The sequence below is a fragment of the Oncorhynchus keta genome, chromosome 4, assembly GCF_023373465.1.
Source record: "Oncorhynchus keta strain PuntledgeMale-10-30-2019 chromosome 4, Oket_V2, whole genome shotgun sequence".
Lineage (NCBI taxonomy): Eukaryota > Metazoa > Chordata > Actinopteri > Salmoniformes > Salmonidae > Oncorhynchus > Oncorhynchus keta.
In genome coordinates, this window is record NC_068424.1 from 79,488,142 (window position 1) to 79,507,012 (window position 18,871).

General features: G+C 49.4%; 1 protein-coding gene across 1 annotated transcript in view; it reads right to left on the reverse strand.

Annotated features, from left to right (window-relative positions):
- Positions 1-18,871, reverse strand: part of LOC118378380 (arf-GAP with Rho-GAP domain, ANK repeat and PH domain-containing protein 3-like) — an 81,057-nt gene that overhangs the window by 31,831 nt on the left and 30,355 nt on the right. Inside the window, 6 exon segments of the mRNA XM_052518280.1 lie at positions 15,040-15,228; positions 16,714-16,799; positions 17,316-17,515; positions 17,663-17,954; positions 18,556-18,676; positions 18,772-18,841. Coding sequence (XP_052374240.1) covers positions 15,040-15,228; positions 16,714-16,799; positions 17,316-17,515; positions 17,663-17,954; positions 18,556-18,676; positions 18,772-18,841 — 958 coding nt within the window.

Sequence of the window (18,871 nt, forward strand, 5' to 3'; positions counted from 1 at the left end):
AGGGTCCCTCCATGTGTTTCTACTGTAAGGGTAGGGTCCCTCCATCATGTGTTTCTACTGTAAGGGTAGGGTCCCTCCATGTGTTTCTACTGTAAGGGTAGGGTCCCTCCATGTGTTTCTACTGTAAGGGTAGGGTCCCTCCTCCATGTGTTTCTACTGTAAGGGTAGGGTCCCTCCATGTGTTTCTACTGTAAGGGTAGGGTCCCTCCATGTGTTTCTACTGTAAGGGTAGGGTCCCTCCATGTGTTTCTACTGTAAGGGTAGGGTCCCTCCATGTGTTTCTACTGTAAGGGTAGGGTCCCTCCTCCATGTGTTTCTACTGTAAGGGTAGGGTCCCTCCATGTGTTTCTACTGTAAGGGTAGGGTCCCTCCATGTGTTTCTACTGTAAGGGTAGGGTCCCTCCATGTGTTTTTACTGTAAGGGTAGGGTCCCTCCATGTGTTTCTACTGTAAGGGTAGGGTCCCTCCATGTGTTTCTACTGTAAGGGTAGGGTCCCTCCATGTGTTTCTACTGTAAGGGTAGGGTCCCTCCATGTGTTTCTACTGTAAGGGTAGGGTCCCTCCATGTGTTTCTACTGTAAGGGTAGGGTCCCTCCATGTGTTTCTACTGTAAGGGTAGGGTCCCTCCATGTGTTTCTACTGTAAGGGTAGGGTCCCTCCATGTGTTTCTACTGTAAGGGTAGGGTCCCTCCATGTGTTTCTACTGTAAGGGTAGGGTCCCTCCATGTGTTTCTACTGTAAGGGTAGGGTCCCTCCATGTGTTTCTACTGTAAGGGTAGGGTCCCTCCATGTGTTTTTACTGTAAGGGTAGGGTCCCTCCATGTGTTTCTACTGTAAGGGTAGGGTCCCTCCATGTGTTTCTACTGTAAGGGTAGGGTCCCTCCATGTGTTTCTACTGTAAGGGTAGGGTCCCTCCTCCATGTGTTTCTACTGTAAGGGTAGGGTCCCTCCATGTGTTTCTACTGTAAGGGTAGGGTCCCTCCATGTGTTTCTACTGTAAGGGTAGGGTCCCTCCATGTGTTTCTACTGTAAGGGTAGGGTCCCTCCATGTGTTTCTACTGTAAGGGTAGGGTCCCTCCATGTGTTTCTACTGTAAGGGTAGGGTCCCCTCCATGTGTTTCTACTGTAAGGGTAGGGTCCCTCCATGTGTTTCTACTGTAAGGGTAGGGTCCCTCCATGTGTTTCTACTGTAAGGGTAGGGTCCCTCCATGTGTTTCTACTGTAAGGGTAGGGTCCCTCCATGTGTTTCTACTGTAAGGGTAGGGTCCCTCCATGTGTTTCCATGGGTCCCTCCATGTTTTTTACTGTAAGGGTAGGGTCCCTCCATGTGTTTCTACTGTAAGGGTAGGGTCCCTCCATGTGTTTCTACTGTAAGGGTAGGGTCCCTCCATGTGTTTCTACTGTAAGGGTAGGGTCCCTCCATGTGTTTCTACTGTAAGGGTAGGGTCCCTCCATGTGTTTAAGGGTAGGGTCCCTATGTGTTTCTACTGTAAGGGTAGGGTCCCTCCTCCATGTGTTTCTACTGTAAGGGTAGGGTCCCTCCATGTGTTTCTACTGTAAGGGTAGGGTCCCTCCATGTGTTTCTACTGTAAGGGTAGGGTCCCTCCATGTGTTTCTACTGTAAGGGTAGGGTCCCTCCATGTGTTTCTAATGTAAGGGTAGGGTCCCTCCATGTGTTTCTACTGTAAGGGTAGGGTCCCTCCTCCATGTGTTTCTACTGTAGGGGTAGGGTCCCTCCATGTGTTTCTACTGTAAGGGTAGGGTCCCTCCATGTGTTTCTACTGTAAGGGTAGGGTCCCTCCATGTGTTTCTACTGTAAGGGTAGGGTCCCTCCATGTGTTTCTACTGTAAGGGTAGGGTCCCAACATGTGTTTCTACTGTAAGGGTAGGGTCCCTCCATGTGTTTCTACTGTAAGGGTAGGGTCCCTCCTCCATGTGTTTCTACTGTAAGGGTAGGGTCCCTCCTCCATGTGTTTCTACTGTAAGGGTAGGGTCCCTCCATGTGTTTCTACTGTAAGGGTAGGGTCCCTCCATGTGTTTCTACTGTAAGGGTAGGGTCCCTCCATGTGTTTCTACTGTAAGGGTAGGGTCCCTCCATGTGTTTCTACTGTAAGGGTAGGGTCCCTCCATGTGTTTCTACTGTAAGGGTAGGGTCCCTCCTCCATGTGTTTCTACTGTAAGGGTAGGGTCCCTCCTCCATGTGTTTCTACTGTAAGGGTAGGGTCCCTCCATGTGTTTCTACTGTAAGGGTAGGGTCCCTCCATGTGTTTCTACTGTAAGGGTAGGGTCCCTCCATGTGTTTCTACTGTAAGGGTAGGGTCCCTCCATGTGTTTCTACTGTAAGGGTAGGGTCCCTCCATGTGTTTCTACTGTAAGGGTAGGGTCCCTCCATGTGTTTCTACTGTAAGGGTAGGGTCCCTCCTCCATGTGTTTCTACTGTAAGGGTAGGGTCCCTCCATGTGTTTCTACTGTAAGGGTAGGGTCCCTCCATGTGTTTCTACTGTAAGGGTAGGGTCCCTCCATGTGTTTCTACTGTAAGGGTAGGGTCCCTCCTCCATGTGTTTCTACTGTAAGGGTAGGGTCCCTCCTCCATGTGTTTCTACTGTAAGGGTAGGGTCCCTCCATGTGTTTCTACTGTAAGGGTAGGGTCCCTCCTCCATGTGTTTCTACTGTAAGGGTAGGGTCCCTCCATGTGTTTCTACTGTAAGGGTAGGGTCCCTCCTCCATGTGTTTCTACTGTAAGGGTAGGGTCCCTCCTCCATGTGTTTCTACTGTAAGGGTAGGGTCCCTCCATGTGTTTCTAATGTAAGGGTAGGGTCCCTCCATGTGTTTCTACTGTAAGGGTAGGGTCCCTCCTCCATGTGTTTCTACTGTAAGGGTAGGGTCCCTCCTCCATGTGTTTTTACTGTAAGGGTAGGGTCCCTCCTCCATGTGTTTTTACTGTAAGGGTAGGGTCCCTCCTCCATGTGTTTCTACTGTAAGGGTAGGGTCCCTCCATGTGTTTCTACTGTAAGGGTAGGGTCCCTCCATGTGTTTCTACTGTAAGGGTAGGGTCCCTCCATGTGTTTTTACTGTAAGGGTAGGGTCCCTCCTCCATGTGTTTCTACTGTAAGGGTAGGGTCCCTCCATGTGTTTCTACTGTAAGGGTAGGGTCCCTCCATGTGTTTTTACTGTAAGGGTAGGGTCCCTCCATGTGTTTCTACTGTAAGGGTAGGGTCCCTCCATGTGTTTCTACTGTAAGGGTAGGGTCCCTCCATGTGTTTCTACTGTAAGGGTAGGGTCCCTCCATGTGTTTCTACTGTAAGGGTAGGGTCCCTCCATGTGTTTTTACTGTAAGGGTAGGGTCCCTCCATGTGTTTCTACTGTAAGGGTAGGGTCCCTCCATGTGTTTCTACTGTAAGGGTAGGGTCCCTCCATGTGTTTCTACTGTAAGGGTAGGGTCCCTCCATGTGTTTCTACTGTAAGGGTAGGGTCCCTCCATGTGTTTCTACTGTAAGGGTAGGGTCCCTCCATGTGTTTTTACTGTAAGGGTAGGGTCCCTCCATGTGTTTCTACTGTAAGGGTAGGGTCCCTCCATGTGTTTCTACTGTAAGGGTAGGGTCCCTCCATGTGTTTCTACTGTAAGGGTAGGGTCCCTCCATGTGTTTCTACTGTAAGGGTAGGGTCCCTCCATGTGTTTCTACTGTAAGGGTAGGGTCCCTCCATGTGTTTCTACTGTAAGGGTAGGGTCCCTCCATGTGTTTCTACTGTAAGGGTAGGGTCCCTCCATGTGTTTCTACTGTAAGGGTAGGGTCCCTCCATGTGTTTCTACTGTAAGGGTAGGGTCCCTCCTCCATGTGTTTCTACTGTAAGGGTAGGGTCCCTCCTCCATGTGTTTCTACTGTAAGGGTAGGGTCCCTCCATGTGTTTCTACTGTAAGGGTAGGGTCCCTCCATGTGTTTCTAATGTAAGGGTAGGGTCCCTCCTCCATGTGTTTCTACTGTAAGGGTAGGGTCCCTCCTCCATGTGTTTCTACTGTAAGGGTAGGGTCCCTCCATGTGTTTCTACTGTAAGGGTAGGGTCCCTCCTCCATGTGTTTCTACTGTAAGGGTAGGGTCCCTCCATGTGTTTCTACTGTAAGGGTAGGGTCCCTCCATGTGTTTCTACTGTAAGGGTAGGGTCCCTCCATGTGTTTCTACTGTAAGGGTAGGGTCCCTCCATGTGTTTCTACTGTAAGGGTAGGGTCCCTCCATGTGTTTCTACTGTAAGGGTAGGGTCCCTCCATGTGTTTCTACTGTAAGGGTAGGGTCCCTCCATGTGTTTCTACTGTAAGGGTAGGGTCCCTCCATGTGTTTCTACTGTAAGGGTAGGGTCCCTCCATGTGTTTCTACTGTAAGGGTAGGGTCCCTCCTCCATGTGTTTCTACTGTAAGGGTAGGGTCCCTCCATGTGTTTCTACTGTAAGGGTAGGGTCCCTCCTCCATGTGTTTCTACTGTAAGGGTAGGGTCCCTCCATGTGTTTCTACTGTAAGGGTAGGGTCCCTCCTCCATGTGTTTCTACTGTAAGGGTAGGGTCCCTCCATGTGTTTCTACTGTAAGGGTAGGGTCCCTCCATGTGTTTCTACTGTAAGGGTAGGGTCCCTCCATGTGTTTCTACTGTAAGGGTAGGGTCCCTCCATGTGTTTCTACTGTAAGGGTAGGGTCCCTCCTCCATGTGTTTCTACTGTAAGGGTAGGGTCCCTCCATGTGTTTCTACTGTAAGGGTAGGGTCCCTCCATGTGTTTCTACTGTAAGGGTAGGGTCCCTCCATGTGTTTCTACTGTAAGGGTAGGGTCCCTCCTCCATGTGTTTCTACTGTAAGGGTAGGGTCCCTCCATGTGTTTCTACTGTAAGGGTAGGGTCCCTCCATGTGTTTCTACTGTAAGGGTAGGGTCCCTCCATGTGTTTCTACTGTAAGGGTAGGGTCCCTCCATGTGTTTCTACTGTAAGGGTAGGGTCCCTCCATGTGTTTCTACTGTAAGGGTAGGGTCCCTCCATGTGTTTCTACTGTAAGGGTAGGGTCCCTCCTCCATGTGTTTCTACTGTAAGGGTAGGGTCCCTCCTCCATGTGTTTCTACTGTAAGGGTAGGGTCCCTCCATGTGTTTCTACTGTAAGGGTAGGGTCCCTCCATGTGTTTCTACTGTAAGGGTAGGGTCCCTCCATGTGTTTCTACTGTAAGGGTAGGGTCCCTCCATGTGTTTCTACTGTAAGGGTAGGGTCCCTCCATGTGTTTCTACTGTAAGGGTAGGGTCCCTCCATGTGTTTCTACTGTAAGGGTAGGGTCCCTCCATGTGTTTCTACTGTAAGGGTAGGGTCCCTCCATGTGTTTCTACTGTAAGGGTAGGGTCCCTCCATGTGTTTCTACTGTAAGGGTAGGGTCCCTCCATGTGTTTCTACTGTAAGGGTAGGGTCCCTCCATGTGTTTCTACTGTAAGGGTAGGGTCCCTCCTCCATGTGTTTCTACTGTAAGGGTAGGGTCCCTCCATGTGTTTCTACTGTAAGGGTAGGGTCCCTCCATGTGTTTCTACTGTAAGGGTAGGGTCCCTCCTCCATGTGTTTCTACTGTAAGGGTAGGGTCCCTCCATGTGTTTCTACTGTAAGGGTAGGGTCCCTCCATGTGTTTCTACTGTAAGGGTAGGGTCCCTCCATGTGTTTCTACTGTAAGGGTAGGGTCCCTCCATGTGTTTCTACTGTAAGGGTAGGGTCCCTCCATGTGTTTCTACTGTAAGGGTAGGGTCCCTCCATGTGTTTTACTGTAAGGGTAGGGTCCCTCCATGTGTTTCTACTGTAAGGGTAGGGTCCCTCCATGTGTTTTACTGTAAGGGTAGGGTCCCTCCATGTGTTTCTACTGTAAGGGTAGGGTCCCTCCATGTGTTTCTACTGTAAGGGTAGGGTCCCTCCATGTGTTTCTACTGTAAGGGTAGGGTCCCTCCATGTGTTTTTACTGTAAGGGTAGGGTCCCTCCATGTGTTTCTACTGTAAGGGTAGGGTCCCTCCATGTGTTTCTACTGTAAGGGTAGGGTCCCTCCATGTGTTTCTACTGTAAGGGTAGGGTCCCTCCATGTGTTTCTACTGTAAGGGTAGGGTCCCTCCATGTGTTTTTACTGTAAGGGTAGGGTCCCTCCATGTGTTTCTACTGTAAGGGTAGGGTCCCTCCTCCATGTGTTTCTACTGTAAGGGTAGGGTCCCTCCTCCATGTGTTTTTACTGTAAGGGTAGGGTCCCTCCATGTGTTTCTACTGTAAGGGTAGGGTCCCTCCATGTGTTTCTACTGTAAGGGTAGGGTCCCTCCATGTGTTTCTACTGTAAGGGTAGGGTCCCTCCATGTGTTTTTACTGTAAGGGTAGGGTCCCTCTATGTGTTTCTACTGTAAGGGTAGGGTCCCTCCTCCATGTGTTTCTACTGTAAGGGTAGGGTCCCTCCTCCATGTGTTTCTACTGTAAGGGTAGGGTCCCTCCATGTGTTTCTACTGTAAGGGTAGGGTCCCTCCATGTGTTTCTACTGTAAGGGTAGGGTCCCTCCATGTGTTTCTACTGTAAGGGTAGGGTCCCTCCATGTGTTTCTACTGTAAGGGTAGGGTCCCTCCATGTGTTTCTACTGTAAGGGTAGGGTCCCTCCATGTGTTTCTACTGTAAGGGTAGGGTCCCTCCATGTGTTTCTACTGTAAGGGTAGGGTCCCTCCATGTGTTTCTACTGTAAGGGTAGGGTCCCTCCATGTGTTTCTACTGTAAGGGTAGGGTCCCTCCATGTGTTTTACTGTAAGGGTAGGGTCCCAACATGTGTTTCTACTGTAAGGGTAGGGTCCCTCCTCCATGTGTTTCTACTGTAAGGGTAGGGTCCCTCCTCCATGTGTTTCTACTGTAAGGGTAGGGTCCCTCCATGTGTTTCTACTGTAAGGGTAGGGTCCCTCCATGTGTTTTACTGTAAGGGTAGGGTCCCTCCATGTGTTTCTAATGTAAGGGTAGGGTCCCTCCATGTGTTTTTACTGTAAGGGTAGGGTCCCTCCATGTGTTTCTACTGTAAGGGTAGGGTCCCTCCATGTGTTTCTACTGTAAGGGTAGGGTCCCTCCATGTGTTTCTACTGTAAGGGTAGGGTCCCTCCATGTGTTTCTACTGTAAGGGTAGGGTCCCTCCATGTGTTTCTACTGTAAGGGTAGGGTCCCTCCATGTGTTTCTACTGTAAGGGTAGGGTCCCTCCATGTGTTTCTACTGTAAGGGTAGGGTCCCTCCATGTGTTTCTACTGTAAGGGTAGGGTCCCTCCATGTGTTTCTACTGTAAGGGTAGGGTCCCTCCATGTGTTTCTACTGTAAGGGTAGGGTCCCTCCATGTGTTTCTACTGTAAGGGTAGGGTCCCTCCATGTGTTTCTACTGTAAGGGTAGGGTCCCTCCATGTGTTTCTACTGTAAGGGTAGGGTCCCTCCATGTGTTTCTACTGTAAGGGTAGGGTCCCTCCATGTGTTTCTACTGTAAGGGTAGGGTCCCTCCATGTGTTTCTACTGTAAGGGTAGGGTCCCTCCATGTGTTTCTACTGTAAGGGTAGGGTCCCTCCATGTGTTTCTACTGTAAGGGTAGGGTCCCTCCATGTGTTTCTACTGTAAGGGTAGGGTCCCTCCATGTGTTTCTACTGTAAGGGTAGGGTCCCTCCATGTGTTTCTACTGTAAGGGTAGGGTCCCTCCATGTGTTTCTACTGTAAGGGTAGGGTCCCTCCATGTGTTTCTACTGTAAGGGTAGGGTCCCTCCATGTGTTTTACTGTAAGGGTAGGGTCCCTCCATGTGTTTCTACTGTAAGGGTAGGGTCCCTCCATGTGTTTCTAATGTAAGGGTAGGGTCCCAACATGTGTTTCTACTGTAAGGGTAGGGTCCCTCCATGTGTTTTTACTGTAAGGGTAGGGTCCCTCCATGTGTTTCTACTGTAAGGGTAGGGTCCCTCCATGTGTTTCTACTGTAAGGGTAGGGTCCCAACATGTGTTTTTACTGTAAGGGTAGGGTCCCTCCATGTGTTTCTAATGTAAGGGTAGGGTCCCTCCATGTGTTTCTACTGTAAGGGTAGGGTCCCTCCATGTGTTTCTACTGTAAGGGTAGGGTCCCTCCATGTGTTTCTACTGTAAGGGTAGGGTCCCTCCATGTGTTTCTACTGTAAGGGTAGGGTCCCTCCATGTGTTTCTACTGTAAGGGTAGGGTCCCTCCATGTGTTTCTACTGTAAGGGTAGGGTCCCTCCATGTGTTTCTACTGTAAGGGTAGGGTCCCTCCATGTGTTTCTACTGTAAGGGTAGGGTCCCTCCATGTGTTTCTACTGTAAGGGTAGGGTCCCTCCATGTGTTTCTACTGTAAGGGTAGGGTCCCAACATGTGTTTTTACTGTAAGGGTAGGGTCCCTCCATGTGTTTCTAATGTAAGGGTAGGGTCCCTCCATGTGTTTTTACTGTAAGGGTAGGGTCCCAACATGTGTTTTTACTGTAAGGGTAGGGTCCCTCCATGTGTTTTTACTGTAAGGGTAGGGTCCCTCCATGTGTTTCTAATGTAAGGGTAGGGTCCCTCCATGTGTTTTACTGTAAGGGTAGGGTCCCTCCATGTGTTTCTACTGTAAGGGTAGGGTCCCTCCATGTGTTTCTACTGTAAGGGTAGGGTCCCTCCATGTGTTTCTACTGTAAGGGTAGGGTCCCTCCATGTGTTTCTACTGTAAGGGTAGGGTCCCTCCATGTGTTTCTACTGTAAGGGTAGGGTCCCTCCATGTGTTTTTACTGTAAGGGTAGGGTCCCTCCATGTGTTTTTACTGTAAGGGTAGGGTCCCTCCATGTGTTTTTACTGTAAGGGTAGGGTCCCTCCATGTGTTTCTACTGTAAGGGTAGGGTCCCTCCATGTGTTTCTACTGTAAGGGTAGGGTCCCTCCATGTGTTTTACTGTAAGGGTAGGGTCCCTCCATGTGTTTCTACTGTAAGGGTAGGGTCCCTCCATGTGTTTCTACTGTAAGGGTAGGGTCCCTCCATGTGTTTCTACTGTAAGGGTAGGGTCCCTCCATGTGTTTCTACTGTAAGGGTAGGGTCCCTCCATGTGTTTCTACTGTAAGGGTAGGGTCCCTCCATGTGTTTCTACTGTAAGGGTAGGGTCCCTCCATGTGTTTTTACTGTAAGGGTAGGGTCCCTCCATGTGTTTCTACTGTAAGGGTAGGGTCCCTCCATGTGTTTCTACTGTAAGGGTAGGGTCCCTCCATGTGTTTCTAATGTAAGGGTAGGGTCCCAACATGTGTTTCTACTGTAAGGGTAGGGTCCCTCCATGTGTTTTTACTGTAAGGGTAGGGTCCCTCCATGTGTTTCTACTGTAAGGGTAGGGTCCCTCCTCCATGTGTTTCTACTGTAAGGGTAGGGTCCCTCCATGTGTTTCTACTGTAAGGGTAGGGTCCCTCCTCCATGTGTTTCTACTGTAAGGGTAGGGTCCCTCCATGTGTTTCTACTGTAAGGGTAGGGTCCCTCCATGTGTTTCTACTGTAAGGGTAGGGTCCCTCCTCCATGTGTTTCTACTGTAAGGGTAGGGTCCCTCCTCCATGTGTTTCTACTGTAAGGGTAGGGTCCCTCCATGTGTTTCTACTGTAAGGGTAGGGTCCCTCCATGTGTTTCTACTGTAAGGGTAGGGTCCCTCCATGTGTTTCTACTGTAAGGGTAGGGTCCCTCCATGTGTTTCTACTGTAAGGGTAGGGTCCCTCCTCCATGTGTTTCTACTGTAAGGGTAGAGTCCCTCCATGTGTTTTTACTGTAAGGGTAGGGTCCCTCCATGTGTTTTTACTGTAAGGGTAGGGTCCCTCCATGTGTTTCTACTGTAAGGGTAGGGTCCCTCCATGTGTTTCTACTGTAAGGGTAGGGTCCCTCCATGTGTTTCTACTGTAAGGGTAGGGTCCCTCCATGTGTTTCTACTGTAAGGGTAGGGTCCCTCCATGTGTTTCTACTGTAAGGGTAGGGTCCCTCCATGTGTTTTACTGTAAGGGTAGGGTCCCTCCATGTGTTTCTACTGTAAGGGTAGGGTCCCTCCATGTGTTTCTACTGTAAGGGTAGGGTCCCTCCATGTGTTTCTACTGTAAGGGTAGGGTCCCTCCATGTGTTTCTACTGTAAGGGTAGGGTCCCTCCATGTGTTTCTACTGTAAGGGTAGGGTCCCTCCATGTGTTTCTACTGTAAGGGTAGGGTCCCTCCATGTGTTTCTAATGTAAGGGTAGGGTCCCTCCATGTGTTTCTACTGTAAGGGTAGGGTCCCTCCATGTGTTTCTACTGTAAGGGTAGGGTCCCTCCATGTGTTTCTACTGTAAGGGTAGGGTCCCTCCATGTGTTTCTACTGTAAGGGTAGGGTCCCTCCATGTGTTTCTACTGTAAGGGTAGGGTCCCTCCTCCATGTGTTTCTACTGTAAGGGTAGGGTCCCTCCATGTGTTTCTACTGTAAGGGTAGGGTCCCTCCATGTGTTTCTAATGTAAGGGTAGGGTCCCTCCATGTGTTTCTACTGTAAGGGTAGGGTCCCTCCTCCATGTGTTTCTACTGTAAGGGTAGGGTCCCTCCTCCATGTGTTTCTACTGTAAGGGTAGGGTCCCTCCATGTGTTTCTACTGTAAGGGTAGGGTCCCTCCATGTGTTTCTACTGTAAGGGTAGGGTCCCTCCATGTGTTTCTACTGTAAGGGTAGGGTCCCTCCTCCATGTGTTTCTACTGTAAGGGTAGGGTCCCTCCTCCATGTGTTTCTACTGTAAGGGTAGGGTCCCTCCTCCATGTGTTTCTACTGTAAGGGTAGGGTCCCTCCATGTGTTTCTACTGTAAGGGTAGGGTCCCTCCTCCATGTGTTTCTACTGTAAGGGTAGGGTCCCTCCATGTGTTTCTACTGTAAGGGTAGGGTCCCTCCATGTGTTTCTACTGTAAGGGTAGGGTCCCTCCATGTGTTTCTACTGTAAGGGTAGGGTCCCTCCTCCATGTGTTTTTACTGTAAGGGTAGGGTCCCTCCTCCATGTGTTTTTACTGTAAGGGTAGGGTCCCTCCATGTGTTTCTACTGTAAGGGTAGGGTCCCTCCATGTGTTTCTACTGTAAGGGTAGGGTCCCTCCATGTGTTTCTACTGTAAGGGTAGGGTCCCTCCTCCATGTGTTTCTACTGTAAGGGTAGGGTCCCTCCATGTGTTTCTACTGTAAGGGTAGGGTCCCTCCATGTGTTTCTACTGTAAGGGTAGGGTCCCTCCTCCATGTGTTTTTACTGTAAGGGTAGGGTCCCTCCTCCATGTGTTTCTACTGTAAGGGTAGGGTCCCTCCATGTGTTTCTACTGTAAGGGTAGGGTCCCTCCATGTGTTTTTACTGTAAGGGTAGGGTCCCTCCATGTGTTTCTACTGTAAGGGTAGGGTCCCTCCATGTGTTTCTACTGTAAGGGTAGGGTCCCTCCATGTGTTTCTACTGTAAGGGTAGGGTCCCTCCTCCATGTGTTTTACTGTAAGGGTAGGGTCCCTCCATGTGTTTCTACTGTAAGGGTAGGGTCCCTCCATGTGTTTTACTGTAAGGGTAGGGTCCCTCCATGTGTTTTACTGTAAGGGTAGGGTCCCTCCATGTGTTTTTACTGTAAGGGTAGGGTCCCTCCATGTGTTTCTACTGTAAGGGTAGGGTCCCTCCATGTGTTTTTACTGTAAGGGTAGGGTCCCTCCATGTGTTTCTACTGTAAGGGTAGGGTCCCTCCATGTGTTTCTACTGTAAGGGTAGGGTCCCTCCATGTGTTTCTACTGTAAGGGTAGGGTCCCTCCATGTGTTTCTACTGTAAGGGTAGGGTCCCTCCATGTGTTTCTACTGTAAGGGTAGGGTCCCTCCATGTGTTTCTACTGTAAGGGTAGGGTCCCTCCATGTGTTTTTACTGTAAGGGTAGGGTCCCTCCATGTGTTTCTACTGTAAGGGTAGGGTCCCTCCATGTGTTTCTACTGTAAGGGTAGGGTCCCTCCATGTGTTTCTACTGTAAGGGTAGGGTCCCTCCATGTGTTTCTACTGTAAGGGTAGGGTCCCTCCATGTGTTTCTACTGTAAGGGTAGGGTCCCTCCATGTGTTTCTACTGTAAGGGTAGGGTCCCTCCATGTGTTTCTACTGTAAGGGTAGGGTCCCTCCATGTGTTTCTACTGTAAGGGTAGGGTCCCTCCATGTGTTTCTACTGTAAGGGTAGGGTCCCTCCATGTGTTTCTACTGTAAGGGTAGGGTCCCTCCTCCATGTGTTTCTACTGTAAGGGTAGGGTCCCTCCATGTGTTTCTACTGTAAGGGTAGGGTCCCTCCATGTGTTTCTACTGTAAGGGTAGGGTCCCTCCATGTGTTTCTAATGTAAGGGTAGGGTCCCTCCATGTGTTTCTACTGTAAGGGTAGGGTCCCTCCATGTGTTTTTACTGTAAGGGTAGGGTCCCTCCATGTGTTTCTACTGTAAGGGTAGGGTCCCTCCATGTGTTTCTACTGTAAGGGTAGGGTCCCAACATGTGTTTCTACTGTAAGGGTAGGGTCCCTCCATGTGTTTCTACTGTAAGGGTAGGGTCCCTCCATGTGTTTCTACTGTAAGGGTAGGGTCCCTCCATGTGTTTTTACTGTAAGGGTAGGGTCCCTCCATGTGTTTCTACTGTAAGGGTAGGGTCCCTCCATGTGTTTCTACTGTAAGGGTAGGGTCCCTCCATGTGTTTCTACTGTAAGGGTAGGGTCCCTCCATGTGTTTCTACTGTAAGGGTAGGGTCCTCCATGTGTTTCTACTGTAAGGGTAGGGTCCCTCCTCCATGTGTTTCTACTGTAAGGGTAGGGTCCCTCCATGTGTTTCTAATGTAAGGGTAGGGTCCCTCCATGTGTTTCTAATGTAAGGGTAGGGTCCCTCCATGTGTTTCTACTGTAAGGGTAGGGTCCCTCCTCCATGTGTTTCTACTGTAAGGGTAGGGTCCCTCCATGTGTTTCTAATGTAAGGGTAGGGTCCCTCCATGTGTTTCTAATGTAAGGGTAGGGTCCCTCCATGTGTTTTTACTGTAAGGGTAGGGTCCCTCCATCATGTGTTTCTACTGTAAGGGTAGGGTCCCTCCATGTGTTTCTACTGTAAGGGTAGGGTCCCTCCATGTGTTTCTACTGTAAGGGTAGGGTCCCTCCATGTGTTTCTACTGTAAGGGTAGGGTCCCTCCATGTGTTTCTACTGTAAGGGTAGGGTCCCTCCATGTGTTTCTACTGTAAGGGTAGGGTCCCTCCATGTGTTTCTACTGTAAGGGTAGGGTCCCTCCATGTGTTTCTACTGTAAGGGTAGGGTCCCTCCATGTGTTTCTACTGTAAGGGTAGGGTCCCAACATGTGTTTCTACTGTAAGGGTAGGGTCCCTCCATGTGTTTCTACTGTAAGGGTAGGGTCCCTCCATGTGTTTCTACTGTAAGGGTAGGGTCCCTCCATGTGTTTTTACTGTAAGGGTAGGGTCCCTCCATGTGTTTCTACTGTAAGGGTAGGGTCCCTCCTCCATGTGTTTCTACTGTAAGGGTAGGGTCCCTCCATGTGTTTCTACTGTAAGGGTAGGGTCCCTCCATGTGTTTCTACTGTAAGGGTAGGGTCCCTCCATGTGTTTCTACTGTAAGGGTAGGGTCCCTCCATGTGTTTCTACTGTAAGGGTAGGGTCCCTCCATGTGTTTCTACTGTAAGGGTAGGGTCCCTCCTCCATGTGTTTCTACTGTAAGGGTAGGGTCCCTCCATGTGTTTTTACTGTAAGGGTGTTTCTACTGTAGGGTCCCTCCATGTGTTTCTACTGTAAGGGTAGGGTCCCTCCATGTGTTTCTACTGTAAGGGTAGGGTCCCTCCATGTGTTTCTACTGTAAGGGTAGGGTCCCTCCATGTGTTTCTAATGTAAGGGTAGGGTCCCTCCATGTGTTTCTACTGTAAGGGTAGGGTCCCTCCATGTGTTTCTAATGTAAGGGTAGGGTCCCTCCATGTGTTTCTACTGTAAGGGTAGGGTCCCTCCATGTGTTTCTACTGTAAGGGTAGGGTCCCTCCTCCATGTGTTTCTACTGTAAGGGTAGGGTCCCTCCATGTGTTTCTACTGTAAGGGTAGGGTCCCTCCATGTTTCTACTGTAAGGGTAGGGTCCCTCCATGTGTTTCTAATGTAAGGGTAGGGTCCCTCCATGTGTTTCTACTGTAAGGGTAGGGTCCCTCCTCCATGTGTTTCTACTGTAAGGGTAGGGTCCCTCCATGTGTTTCTAATGTAAGGGTAGGGTCCCTCCATGTGTTTCTACTGTAAGGGTAGGGTCCCTCCTCCATGTGTTTCTACTGTAAGGGTAGGGTCCCTCCTCCATGTGTTTCTACTGTAAGGGTAGGGTCCCTCCATGTGTTTCTACTGTAAGGGTAGGGTCCCTCCATGTGTTTCTAATGTAAGGGTAGGGTCCCTCCATGTGTTTCTAATGTAAGGGTAGGGTCCCTCCATGTGTTTCTACTGTAAGGGTAGGGTCCCTCCATGTGTTTCTACTGTAAGGGTAGGGTCCCTCCATGTGTTTCTACTGTAAGGGTAGGGTCCCTCCATGTGTTTCTACTGTAAGGGTAGGGTCCCAACTCCATGTGTTTCTAATGTAAGGGTAGGGTCCCTCCATGTGTTTTACTGTAAGGGTAGGGTCCCTCCATGTGTTTTTACTGTAAGGGTAGGGTCCCTCCATGTGTTTCTACTGTAAGGGTAGGGTCCCTCCATGTGTTTTTACTGTGAGGCACAGCAGTCAGCCAAGGCAGTCAAGACAGATAGTAATTTAATTGTTCCTTCATAACAAACTAGAAAATGTTCTCCATTCGTGCACCTTGTACACTAGTGTTAAGGGTTTAATGGTACGAATATAACCTATCATTTTTATTATATTGAACCTTTATTTAACTCGGCAAGTCAGCCTGGATTCAAACCAGGGACCGTAGTGACGCCTCTTGCACTGTGATGGAGTGCCTTAGACCGCCGTGCCACTCGGGAGCCCGCTACACACGTCCTTTGAATCCTCTTATAGCAGCTATACATTTGAAATCTATACCATTTGTGTTCCTTGTACCTTGAGCAGCTCCTCCTGTGTGTTGAAGTGGGGGTGGGGGTGGGGGTGTCGGTAGCGCCCCTCACGGTACTTATGGATGATGAACTCCTTCCGCTGGTCCGGTGTGGCGTCACGGTCTAACCCGTCGGCTGGAGATAACCTGGCCGCCCAGAACTCATTGGCTCGGTCGTTCCCCAACATTATGAAGAGCTGACGAACACAAACACAGAATAAAAAAGGGAAGTCATGAGGGTTTTAGTATATTCACAGTCTATCATCTGACTTTCAACTTAAAAAGGTACAAAATATATTTAAAAACTGTTCCAATATAATGGATTTTTTTGGAGGTAAAAGTGGCGATAAAGTACCTGATACACAACAAAACAAACTAATTTCAGTATCCTTGGAAAATATTCCCTTTCCTCCTCCCCGAAGAACCGTTCCCTTTCCTCCTCCCCGAAGAACCGTTCCCTTTCCTCCTCCCCGAAGAACCGTTCCCTTTCCTCCTCCCCGAAGAACCGTTCCCTTTCCTCCTCCCCGAAGAACCGTTCCCTTTCCTCCTCCCCGAAGAACCGTTCCCTTTCCTCCTCCCCGAAGAACCGTTCCCTATCCTCCTCCCGAAGAACCGTTCCCTATCCTCCTCCCGAAGAACCGTTCCCTTTCCTCCTCCCGAAGAACCGTTCCCTTTCCTCCTCCCTGAAGAACCGTTCCCTTTCCTCCTCCCTGAAGAACCGTTCCCTTTCCTCCTCCCTGAAGAACCGTTCCCTTTCCTCCTCCCTGAAGAACCGTTCCCTTTCCTCCTCCCTGAAGAACCGTTCCCTTTCCTCCTCCCTGAAGAACCGTTCCCTTTCCTCCTCCCTGAAGAACCGTTCCCTTTCCTCCTCCCTGAAGAACCGTTCCCTTTCCTCCTCCCTGAAGAACCGTTCCCTTTCCTCCTCCCTGAAGAACCGTTCCCTTTCCTCCTCCCTGAAGAACCGTTCCCTTTCCTCCTCCCTGAAGAACCGTTCCCTTTCCTCCTCCCTGAAGAACCGTTCCCTTTCCTCCTCCCTGAAGAACCGCTCCCTTTCCTCCTCCCTGAAGAACCGTTCCCTTTCCTCCTCCCTGAAGAACCGTTCCCTTTCCTCCTCCCCGAAGAACCGTTCCCTTTCCTCCTCCCCGAAGAACCGTTCCCTTTCCTCCTCCCTGAAGAACCGTTCCCTTTCCATCTCCCTGAAGAACCGTTCCCTTTCCTCCTCCCTGAAGAACCGTTCCCTTTCCTCCTCCCCGAAGAACCGTTCCCTTTCCTCCTCCCCGAAGAACCGTTCCCTTTCCTCCTCCCCGAAGAACCGTTCCCTTTCCTCCTCCCTGAAGAACCGTTCCCTTTCCTCCTCCCTGAAGAACCGTTCCCTTTCCATCTCCCTGAAGAACCGTTCCCTTTCCTCCTCCCTGAAGAACCGTTCCCTTTCCTCCTCCCTGAAGAACCGTTCCCTTTCCTCCTCCCTGAAGAACCGTTCCCTTTCCTCCTCCCTGAAGAACCGTTCCCTTTCCTCCTCCCTGAAGAACCGTTCCCTTTCCTCCTCCCTGAAGAACCGTTCCCTTTCCTCCTCCCTGAAGAACCGTTCCCTTTCCTCCTCCCTGAAGAACCGTTCCCTTTCCTTCTCCCTGAAGAACCGTTCCCTTTCCATCTCCCTGAAGAACCGTTCCCTTTCCTCTCACCTGGACGATCTCGTTGCTCCACACACTGGTGTCCAGTTTCAGGCTCTGTACTTTAGACACCATAGTCCCCAGACCTCTGTGTTGACCTGCAGGGGAAAAGGGGACAAAAGACCTCCATAATCACTCTCCTGGTACGAGACGGTGGTATTGTGTTGGTAACAGGACACTCAAGGCGCTGCCTCTCTACAGAGAACCACGAGAGAGGGACATGATGTTTGTATTTGGAAACACTTCTAGAGCAACATAGCACGTCACCTGGCACAGGTGTGCTACAACACCACAGGTGTGCTACAACACAACAGGTGTGCTACAACACAACAGGTGTGCTACAACACAACAGGTGTGCTACAACAACACAGGTGAGAATTCAACTGTTGTGGCTCATGACAATGGGCTGATAACTAAGACACCTGGCCAACAGCTGCCAATGACATCTCATCAGTCACACTCACCAGGCGGGACGCTAAGTCCCCCAAAGCAACACCCAACCAGGCCCTCAGGCATCAAACTGCAACCCCACTCTTTTAGGCAGGGGGGGGCAACAGAGCTAGGGAGGGGAAGCCCGTCCCACCTATACAATAGTAGGGGAAACGCTGTCTCACCTGCACAGTTCTTACAGATGACAACACAGAGGTTAATGGAGGCCCAGTCAGGGTTGACTGCTTGGCAGTCAGCACAGAGCTTATTGAACCTGTTGGACCAGATCTTCTCAGCCACCTCGTAGTCAGACAGGGTCTCTGCTATGGACTCCTGTACAGCCTCCATCCAGTCCCTCTTATCCCGCTCAGACTCAGCTGTGAAACTACAGGGACAATCAATCAATCACCATTTTTTGTTTTCTTTTTCTTTCAGAAACAGCAGTGTAGGAAGTCCATGATGAACAGACTTTATTGTTGCTAAAACTAAAACTAGAGAAATGTGTGTTATTGCCACGTCGGTAAATACAAACCTGAATGTTTTGTAAGGTGTGATGAGGTCAAAGCTTTTTCCTTTGCCGTCTCTAATCGTAGCTCCTCTGGCCTCGATCAGCGTGATTCCAATGCCATTCCTAAAACACTGCTCAGTCTTGTACAGCCAGACCTGCTCTGTGTTGATGGCCACGTAGACTTTTGACTTGGTACCTTTGAGCTCCAGAGGACCACTCCTCTGACAGTGGCTGCCAGGACCGAAGCGAGGGCGCCCGAACACAAGCTGTTCCTTCACCCTCCCCTGTAGAGTACTGCACCACTGATGTCTCTGCACTGAGAGGGGACAGGTAGAAAGACAGTGGTAATACTAACTATTTTATAGTACAAAAAAATACCAGGTATTTACTATGAAAGTATATGGTAAAATGGTAATAACAAGAAAAATATGTGAATTTATTGTTTGCGTCGTATGGATTCAAACCAACTACCCTTCTGTACCAGTCAGTTACCAATTGTATCAGAAACTATCTATTGACACCATTAGATTTCCTAATAGGTAAATACCATAGGAATCAGTAGCCTAAAATAAAGTCCCAAACAAGAAGTTTCTACTAGGAGTTTATGACAGTAACTGAAACAATCTAGTCTCACGGAGGTCAACCTTAGTCCAACATAGAGGTTGTCACATGGTTGGTTTCTGCTTGTATGCCCTGAGGACTCCTCTATAGCTGTGTCCCGATCCTACACCATTCTCCTAAAAATATGCACTTGCACACGTGGATTTAACAACACATATTCAATGCTTTGAAAATAATGACGGGGAATTTGCAAGAACACACTTTGGGAGAAGTGTAGAGAAGTGGGACAACTGACGTCTGTAGTTGCTTTGTGTGTGAGATTTGAATTGCTGTTGTTAAGGTACTTTTTTGTTTACCTTCGTTATCAGCCCGGAAGACAAACGTCCTGTGACTTGTCACTATCTCAAATTTATTGTCTTTGGCCATGCGGGCCATCTGTATGGCAGCCAGAGGAATCACTCCTTTGGGGTACGGGTCCTTGGAGACAATAGTAAAGAGCCACATGATGAACAATCCTGGTTCTCTCAATCAATATGCTGTACATTCCGTCATTCAGGAAAAAAGGAGCCTACCTTTTCACTGCCGAAGTACAGCAGATTTTTGCCATCAAACTTCACATAGCGTTTCTGGAATACATAGTTCCTAGAATGCCAAATATAACAATGATCAGAT